Source organism: Lactuca sativa, chromosome 5 (genome assembly GCF_002870075.4).
Source record: "Lactuca sativa cultivar Salinas chromosome 5, Lsat_Salinas_v11, whole genome shotgun sequence".
Taxonomy (NCBI): Eukaryota; Viridiplantae; Streptophyta; class Magnoliopsida; order Asterales; family Asteraceae; genus Lactuca; species Lactuca sativa.
Genome location: NC_056627.2, coordinates 371,579,081 through 371,589,688, shown reverse-complemented (window position 1 = coordinate 371,589,688; position 10,608 = coordinate 371,579,081). Strand labels below are relative to the sequence as shown.

At 32.2% G+C, this 10,608-nt stretch overlaps 1 protein-coding gene and 1 long non-coding RNA gene across 2 annotated transcripts; one reads left to right on the top strand and one right to left on the bottom strand.

The window, feature by feature from the left end:
• Window positions 1-313: 313 nt before the first annotated feature.
• On the top strand, window positions 314-6,359 carry LOC111917412 (uncharacterized). Its single transcript, XR_006191696.2, has 3 exons — window positions 314-5,477; window positions 5,575-5,621; window positions 6,057-6,359. It is a non-coding gene; the product is annotated as an uncharacterized LOC111917412 (long non-coding RNA).
• An 861-nt stretch (window positions 6,360-7,220) lies between these two features.
• Window positions 7,221-8,819, bottom strand: LOC111917413 (uncharacterized). Its single transcript, XM_023913100.1, has one exon. It carries the CDS (start codon window positions 8,817-8,819, stop codon window positions 7,221-7,223), a length of 1,599 nt encoding a protein of 532 aa, XP_023768868.1.
• Between the last annotated feature and the right edge of the window lie 1,789 nt (window positions 8,820-10,608).

Here is a 10,608-nt window from a genome sequence, read left to right as displayed (position 1 = left end):
CACTAATTACTTAACGTAAGGCAATGTAGTTAAATATTTGTCTGACTCTAGTTCTCTTGGAAGTTCTCTTCATTTTTTTTGACACAAATTAAACACGCGTAGGTAGCTAATATATGTCTCTCTCCTTAACATAATCTCATATAACTTGTCAAAAGAATGACATATATACCCTTCTTAATTATTTGCCATATTCCCTATATATATATATATATATATATATATATATATATATATATATATATATATATATATATATATATATATATATATACATACACACACACACACACACACAAGTAGGTTCATACGAAAACATAAATATTTTGCGAAAACAGATTTTATCTAATAAAAATCAACCACAAGTACTATAAAAATTAAATTTATTAGCAATAAATTAAAAATAATAAGTTTACATTGGATTGCGTTATGATAATATAAATTTAAAGGCGGTTTTAACAACTATTTTTTTTCACGTTCTTGACCACTTTTAAATTCATGTTTTCATAATAAAAATATCAAAAATCATGTTTTTCGAATATGAAACAATTTCTCATGTATCATCGACTATTATCATATAGTTCGAAGTTTAGATGAATTATTTTCCAAAATATAAGGTTGTGGTGACACATTCTCATAGTTTTTTTTTATTGTTTTATGAGGGAACTAAGTTGTGGGTAACCTGTCTTTTTTGTCCATTTACTTGTTGTAGCCGGTTTAGATGACAGATAACAACTATGCACTATCATCTTCCTCTCTTTTTCTCTTATGTACGTAGTCAACAATAAACAATCAACAATTTCTTCCTTTTCTCTGGTTCGAAAGAGATCTCACACATATAGGCAAATATTTCCTTTTTTCTTCTTCTCTTTTTCTCAAAAACATACCGATGGCTTATGTTTTTGGTTCTGTGAAAAACAATAGAAGGGGTTGTGGCTGTTTGGTGATGCTCGACTGTGAGAAAACGAAGGTAGAGGTGGTGGTTTCGGTTTGTGAGAAACACGAATGCAGCAGGTGGCTTTATTGGTGGTGGTGGCTTTGGGTTAAATTAACCAGAGGTAGCAGTGGTTACCGGTGTTGGTTTGGCGGAGGTAGAACTTACAGTGATGTTTGTTTTCGGTCACAATAGGTGGTCTAAGGTGTTTTTATTTGGAGGTTTGGCTATGGTGGTGGTGGTGGTTTTCCACGAAGGTGATGACAGATGTTCTCGGGGTTCCTAGGCGGTGGTTTAAGGCCGTGAATGTTAGAAATCAACCTCCTGTTGCTATAGAAAAATCAGAAAAACTGAATACACAAACAAAAGGAATGAAAAAACAGAGCAAACCTTTGGGGCAAATTTTCTGCTATCTTTTATTCGTGATTCTCAATCTAATCTAAAATGAGAAATGAGAACTTCATAAGAACAAAGGAAATTTCTAGAAATAAGCAAACGGGCTCTACTACTCAACAAGATTAAGAGCTGATGGCCAACATGGCCTTTACTTATTCCAACTTAAAGAAAAAACAAAAAAAGAAGACTAGAATGCCCCTGAAGAAAACAAGGATTATTTGAACACGTTTGTAGTGAATCCAATAGTGAAGGTGGTGTCTAGGTGAACCGATGGACTTGAGATGTTCATGTGTTGTATTCGTCATGGAGAATGGAACCAGAGGTGCTAGGATTCAGCTATGGTGGTTCACGAGGGTGAGATAAGGAGGGGCTGCAACGGGGTGAAGATTCGTCGATGGTGCTGGCGATATTGGTGGTTGAAGCAATGTTTAAAGGTGGTTTTTGTTTTCGGTTTAAATAGGTTTCGATGGGGGTGGTATACAGAGCATGTGGGTCAAGGTTGTTGTCAGCTGTGGGATTCAGCTGATCTGAGATGGTAGTAGTGGTGGTTAATGGGTGGAGTCTAGCTGGAGTTCTCAGGTTTGGCAGGTGTGGTGTAAGGATGGTTTAATGGTGGTATAAGGAGGAGTTTGTGAGCTTGGTTGTTGGAGGGATAAGGTGGTCCTATGCTTTAAGAGGTTGTACATGTACAACAAAAATATTGACACATAAGCGAAATTCAAAGTCAATGTGGGAAAATTGTCAACAAATGTTAATGTAACTGGGTGACCCTTTCACTTTGGCCAAAAGGACATAATCGACCCAACAAAAATTACTTCGTTCTCTCATAAAACCATAAAAATAGTTTAGGGACTAAATGGACCAACCCTGAAAAGTTCGTAGGACATATATGTCATTTTCCCTATTTCTTTTCCTTAAACCATTGTTCAAAATACAAATTAAAACCAACAAATTACACCTTCTATCTAATTTCAGCAAAGCTTTCCTAGTTCAAGTTGTTATGGATTTTATGGATATATTCCCTATGATAAATAAAGACAAAACTGCACAAATGGTCCCTGTGGTTTGCTGCAAATTGCCACTTTAGTCCAAAAAGTTTTGGACTAGCACATAGGTCCAAAGTTTACATTTTGTTATGAGTTTGGTCAAATTTACTTTAAACTTTTTTGTATTGACAATTTTATCCTAATTTCATTTTAGATTGTGAAAGGAAAAATTTAGATGAGAGAGAAAGAGAGAGAGAGTTATTTTCTTTTTTATTTTTCTTTTAATTATGAAAATATTTTCATAAATAAATAAAATGATAATAACAAAAAAGAAGGGTGAAATCGTCATTACAAAATTTTTTAAAGTAAACTGGACCAAACTCGCAATAAAATGAAAACTTTGGACCTGTGGTGCTAGCCCAAAACTTTTTAGACTAAAATGGCAATTTTCAGCAAACCACAGGGACCATTTGTGCAGTTTTTTCATAAATAAATAAGGAACATGCTTCTAAACATATTGCAAAACATAGATGTAGTTGTAACGTTTCCTTTTTCATACTTGTAGCATTTGAGGCTAGTTGTTAATGCCATCATAAGTAAATAGGGAACATGTTTCTAAAGATATCGTAAAGGATACATGATTTATCAATGATAAAAGAACATTGAAAAACTTTCACAAATGTGGAACAAATTCATATTTTCAATGTTATTGGAAGACTTGATCAACAACATGTTTTAATGTTATTGTTATTAATCAAAGTAATCAAATTGAAGAAAAAAAATATATTCTATTGACATTCAGATGAGAGAGAGAAAGAGAGAGAGAGAGAGTTATTTTCTTTTTTATTTTTCTTTTAATTATGAAAATATTTAAATAAATAAAATGAAAATAACAAAAAGAAGGGTAAAATCGTCATTACAAAAAAAATTAAAGTAAACTGGACCAAACTCGTAATAAAATGAAAACTTTGGAACTGCGGTGCTAGCCCAAAACATTTTAGACTAAAGTGACAATTTTCAGCAAACCACAGGGACCACTTGTGCAGTTTTGTCATAAATAAATAAGGAACATGCTTCTAAACATATTGCAAAGCATAGATGTAGTTGTAATGTTTCCTTTTTCATACTTGTAGCATTTGAGGCTAGTTGTTAATATCATCATAAGGAAATAGGGAACATGTTTCTAAAGATATTGTAAGTATAGATGATTTATCAGTCATAAAAGAACATTGAAAAACTTTCACAAATGTGGAACGAATTCATATTTTCAATGTTGTTGGAAGACTTGATCAACATGTTTTAATGTTATTGTTATTAATCTAAGTAATCAAATTGAAGAAAAAAAATATTCTATTGACATTCAATTTGTTTTTCAAGTGAGAGAGATCTGATTCTTATACCCTAATTTCATTTCAGATTGTGAAAGGAAAAATTTAGATGAGAGAGAGCGAGAGAGAGAGAAAGAGAGAGTTATTTTCTTTTTTATTTTTCTTTTAATTATGAAAATATTTAAATAAATAAAATGAAAATAACAAAAAGAAGGGTAAAATGGTCATTACAAAAAAAATTAAAGTAAACTGGACCAAACACGCAATAAAATGAAAACTTTGGAACTGCGGTGCTAGCCCAAAACATTTTAGACTAAAGTGGCAATTTTCAGCAAACCACATGGACCACTTGTGCAGTTTTGTCATAAATAAATAAGGAACATGCTTCTAAACATATTGCAAAGCATAGATGTAGTTGTAATGTTTCCTTTTTCATACTTGTAGCATTTGAGGCTAGTTGTTAATATCATCATAAGGAAATAGGGAACATGTTTCTCAAGATATTGTAAGTATATATGATTTATCAGTGATAAAAGAACATTGAAAAACTTTCACAAATGTGGAACGAATTCATATTTTCAATGTTGTTGGAAGACTTGATCAACATGTTTTAATGTTATTGTTATTAATCTAAGTAATCAAATTGAAGAAAAAAAATATTCTATTGACATTCTATTCTTGCTTGCTAGTAAGGTACAAATCCTCCATGCCTTGATGTCTTTTTGTTATTTTTTTGTCTAAATTAAATGTAATCATGATTTTGACTTTTTGCCACTTAAGATCCCCATTGCATTAGACATAGCCATTGATCTTGATTCTACTGCAAATTTGTACTTACAAGTTAGAAAATCTATTCCTTTTTTTTATAGAATCTTACAGCATATATGCCACGAAATAGAAACTAGCATTCCACAACGAATGATTTTAAGCTTGTAGGTATATCACCTTATATATGAGAATGCCAGATGCTCCAATTGTCAGTAACATGCTCTCATATAGGTCGGTAACCAAGTATTCACTTATTTCACTCATCATTGTCCTTAAGATTAGATTTTGTTGTTTGTGTAAACTTCAATTTTTTGACTCGACTCTATATGTTCTCTATTCAGAAGAAGAGCTTCACATGGAAAATGAATCCAAAAGATATATCCAGGTTTCTGTGTAGACTAGTTCTGACTGTTGTCCCCTTTATTTAGAATCAAAGAACATTATTTTTTTTCTATTGTATATGCAAAACCAGATAAATGGAAAATTTTTGAAAAGCGGATTAATGATTATATATAGCCAGGATAGAACAGAAGCCACACATCAATCAATGGTAGCTCTCAAAAGGTTTACTACTTTATTCTAGACCTCTAGTCAAAGGCTATCTATGTTTTCTTTTTAGACAATTCCAGAAGGATGCATTAGGGACTAAGGAGGTGAAAATTCCTCATGAACTTGAGCATCACCTTCCCATTTTCCGCGAACCTGTTGATGATGACTACCTATTTGGCTCTTTTTAGAAATAACATTTGTTTACATGAAGTTTGGCTACTTCTTTTTATATATTTCTATCACTTATATCGACTCATATAAGTATTGTGTGAGTGGTATCCAACAACAAATATGGTGAAGATTATGCTGGGGAACAATAAATGGGCAACATACTCCCAATGTCAGTGCCTTAACTTACAACTTTAAGCTTAAAACAAGATATATATTGTGCATTTAACATATTTTTTGCTTGTGCTGAATATAGTTTGGTTTGATTGCATAACTGGATAACTTAATGAAAAAATTTGCAGCTGCCAGTAATGATGTGGAAGTTGGAAATCTCACAGGCTCTGCTTGAAGGTTGTCTTTTGATTCTGTTTCTTATTATAACAAAGACTTTTATACATACTTTTGGGATATAATACATTATGAACTTGGGTTTTATTTCAAACATCAGATATGACAAGATATATGTAAAAGCTGCCTAAAGTTCTGTGAGCAAAGGTGGTGATTATATTTATGAGTTTATTTGTTGATTTAATGCACAAAAGCAATATTACAACATAATTCTTTTAGCAACAACTGATGGATACAAGTATTATATATCGCCACTCTAATTCCATTAGAGTGATGGACCTTAGGCCTTAAGCCTTGTTTGATATATTACGTAGGATATGGACAAATGCAAATGAACCGAGTGATCGCATTAAACGTTCTAACACTTTTACTTTTTTGGACTTTTACTTGGAGTAATCTACCTATTTATAGCAGTGAATGATGATATTTATTGGGATGTCATTGCTATAATTGGGTAGATATATTTTAAAGTTTAATGTTGTAGTAAAAAGAAAAGAAAATAGGATGAAAGTACATTGTTGTGATTTGCATTTATGCCTTTTGAAAATCCTAATATAGTTGGTCATTGTTCTTTCTTCACAGATTTGTGCGATGTGTTCTCCTAATCAATAAAAAGAAACGGTGCGAGTGATCTAGAGAAGGCAAAGGATGAACTTTCTTTTTTGCTTATGGATGACATGTGAGAGGCATATCTAGCTGTAGTTAATAGAGTATCTTAACTTGATATGGTTGGGTGATGCTAAATTATAGGTGATGCGCATGTAATTTAGTGGATTTTTGAATGTTGAACAAATTATAGCTATGTACTTTCTTTAGATTTATTGATGTCTTTTAATATATAGATTTTTTTGGATGATATATGGTTGTGGGATATTGGTTTTTATGAAAAATAATAATTATATGAGCATATGGAGTATGGTTAATGGAGTGTAATAGATTTCTATGGTGTGTACTGATGGGTGGAATGTAATATAGTACAATTGTGTGTAATGTAATAGAGTACATGTGGGTGTGTAATAGAATACGGTTATCTCAACTATATTATAAGTTGTCTCAATTGAATTATAAGTTGTAATACAAGTGATATTGTAAGTGATATAGTACTGAATGACCGTATTCTATTACAAGGTCTAATCTAATACACCCACCTAAGAATACGGTTGCACACCCGTATTATATCTTCAAATATTATTGTATTATATTTCCCATTCTCTAGTAGTGCTTGACGGTTATGGCATAGAACTTTTTATGTGGAGACGGTGATGGGGGATGAAAATTGGATTTCGTGGCCATTGAAGAAGGGAATCCATAAGGAAGGCTAAAGTTTAAAGGGTTGAGGGAGTTGGTTGGCTGCATGGTTGATTAGGGAAGCAGCAACTTGATTGACAAGGATAAGGTCGGCTATTTAAGTCGCTTAGTAGAGTACCAAGGGGTGGCCTAGTATCGGGTAAGTATGATACCATGCAAGAATGTATAATTGCTTGCCATTCTCATTAAACTATGTTGCAATAAATACACAAAAAAAATTTATCGACGTCATGGCCGACGATCCTTCTTTTATTGATCCATTGGTCTAATTAAAAAATCCAGTTGCAGCTTGGATCCCAAAAGAAATGTATGTGAATCAAGTTTTTTGATGTTCTATCTCTGTCTATGATTATGAAAGTTATAAAACCATACAATGATCGATTTCCAAAAGGAAATATTAAGGGGGTACTTAACAAGGGAAAGGGGTGAAAATTTAATTCAACCAGAATGATGAAGAACGTTTAAGCACTCACGAGTAGACTTGAGGATGGCCTCCTCCAAATCCTTCAACGAAGATTGTTTTACTTCATTGTTCTCTAAAAAGCACTTTTGACAAGCAGATATGTCTCCCTCCACTGAAGTGACATCATCTGTCATCTGTTCAGCATTGCGAGCTGTAAGTTCTTCCATAGCCTTGTTAAAGCTGTCGAAACACGATACGTAATTGTCCATACAATTTTTGACGCATGTTGCTCTGTCTGGTGAAGCAATAGTTTCGGTAACACTCAATAGCTTCCTAGCCTCCTCAATAGCTAATTTTGAGTTTGATAGGCCTTGCTTAATGAGCGATTCGATTGCCAAAGCAACGTCATGATCAATATATATCGAAGAAGAAGAAAAAGAAGATATTTCCTCTTTGTTTTGGGAAAAGAATGATGAAATTGAGCCAAATTTGTCTTTAGCTTCATCTAACGCTTTATTAGAAAATGAATCTATTGCATCTTTTGCTTCATCTAAAGTTGAAGGTGAAACAGGAGAGTAAATTGGAGCCAGCTGGGAAGATATCTGCACTTTGTTTTTGGAAAAGAAGGACGTAATTGAGCCAAATGCTTCTTTAGCTTCATCTAAGGCTTCAGAAGAAATTGAACCTATCGCCACTTCTGCTTCATCTAAAGTTGAAGGTGAAGCAGGGGATGGAGCATTAGATATTTCCTCTTTGTTTTGGGAAATCAAGGAAGAAAGTGAGCCAAATTTTCCTTTAGCCTCGTCCAACGCTTTATGAGAAAATGAACCTACAGCCTCTTTCGCTTCATCTTTATCTAATTCAGTAGAAGTAGAAGCAACTGGACTCGATTCTTTCTCGGCTTCAGATATTTCCTCTGTGTTTTGCTTTTGTGAAAACAATGATGTAATTGAGCCTAATTTTTTTTTAGCCTCATCGATGGCTTCAGAACCTAATGCATCTTTTGCTTCATCTACAACAGAAGGTGAAATAACGGGCCCTAATGCATCTTTTGCTTCATCTACAGTTGAAGGTGAAATAGGTGGTAACGCTTCATTTAAAGAAGGTGAAATGGGAGCCAATACCTCTTTAGCTTTATCAAGATCTAAGGAAGAAACTGGCCCAAATTCCTTTTGTGCTATCTCCAAATAAGAAGATACATCCACTTTGTTTTGTGAGATCCAGGACGCAATGGAATCAAAACCTTCTTCAACCTTATCTAACGCTTTAGTTGTCACAGATTTTGCTTTTTCTACAGTCGAAGGTGATATAGGCCCAAGTTTCTCTTTGGCTTCGTCTACAACCGGGGAAAGCGCATCCCTAGCTTTGTCAAAGTCCAACGATGAAATTGGACCAAGTCCCTGTCTTGCATCATCCAAAGATGGAATCGGACCCAATGCCTTTTCAGCTTTATCTAAATTAAAAGAAGAAACTGGACCAATTCCGTCTTCCGCTTCATTTAAAACTGGGCCAAATGCGTCTTTTACTTCATCCGCTATTGACCAGAATTGCGACAGATCTGAACATTTAACCGAGATACTCAAAATCAGAAAACCGATGGAGATTACAACAAGAACGCGATTCTCAAACTTCATATCTTTTCATTATTTTTCTTCTTTTCTCTCTATATCTTGCTAGACGTTGTAAATGGAGAATCGCAAATGGAAAGAAATTTAAATAGTTAGGAGTGAATGTCTGGTTAACCGTTAAACAAGGATTATGATATTCCTTTGTTTGCAGGTCAAATGTGGTAAAAAACAATCCCTACCTTTCCACCTTGCGTATGTCAAATCCAGTTGTGGTGTCAAATATTTTGAAATTTATGTTATTAACTACAATATATATATATATATATATATATATATATATATATATATATATATATATATATATATATATATATATATATATATATATATATATATATATATATATATATATATATATATATATATATATATAAAAGTTACTTTTTGAAAAAACTTAAATTTAGTCACAACTTATGTTTTTACATAAACTTTTAGATTTTAAACTTTGTGCTTGTTTACAATATGTGAATTATTAATAATTAATAAAAGATTTAAATAAATATATTGTATGGAAAACCATGAATGAATGAAAATTATTTTATATGTAATTATAATATTCTGCAAAATATTTTGAAGATCCTTTATCTCATCAATTTGATAGTAAACTAGAAATAACAAGTTGCGCGGTTGGCGCATTGTCGAAAAAATGGTCTAAAGAGCAATGTACTTTTCTTCATTTTTCTGCATTCATCTTCAAAGAAGATCGGACAATCTAATTTTTTTTTTGAACTTTTTAGATTGGTTCCAAACTAAATCAGGCTATTATTATAAATAAATATTTTAATAAATCAAACTTAATTTACAATTTCAATACAACATAGATGAATAAACATTTTTTTTAAATAAAAATAAAAGTCGAAGTAAATCCGCTAGAGACCAAACCTCTCTTCGCATCACTTTTGGTGCGTTTTTACATGCCGCCTACAAGCAACATCGACATACACATATGAAGTTAGTTAGTAATAATAAAATATAATCAATAAAGAATGTGTGAAAATAGCAATGTACTTGCATTGTTTTCCAAGATTTACATTAAACAAAATATAAAGAAAAGCAAAAAAAATCATCTTTTTCTCTAAGCCGTGTAAAATTGAAAGTAAGTTGATTTTTTTCCCTTGTCAATGTCATAGTTGTAAAAGTAATAAACCATGAGACTAACAATAAAAAACCAAAATCTATGAAAAATAAAGAAATCAGATGAAGGGTAATAAAGTAATATACAATCGACTATTGATCAAAATATTATAATTTCATAAAATTAGGCTAGCTACGCTAAAAATTCATTGACTCCTAGTCTTTTAAATCTTCATTCAAATGTATTTATAATAAATGAGCAATCAAAGTTTGTTACATAAGCTGACATAAGCGATTGTTACATATTCCCATTGTTGGTAAGTAAGTTGCTATTATGGACAAATAAATGTAAGTATGGGTGAAAAGTAAAAGACATTGTCTGTATTGGTAAAAAAGTATCCAGTAAGTCAATCAAAGTTCGTTGTAAAAAAGCTGATAAAGAAGTTGACATATTGTGAAAAAAAAACCATCAGTAATAGTAATATCAACATTGGAGGTAAAATCGTCCAATGTAAGTCAAAATACCATATTACACTCTATTCAAATAGATACATAAGACATCAAACATGAAGCAAGGGTAGTTTTGTCCAAAAACTTGAAATCGTCATTAGGTAGCATTAAAATCAACTACAAGGGCAAATTCGTCCAATTTGATAAAGTGACAAACTTAAAATTAAACCTTGTGATGAAAAAAAAGTACTTTTCTTCCTTGAACTTAAGT

Coding starts and splice junctions, on each gene's coding strand:
- LOC111917413 (XM_023913100.1), bottom strand. CDS start 8,819: ATGAAGTTTGAGAATCGCGTTCTTGTTGTAATCTCCATCGGTTTTCTG.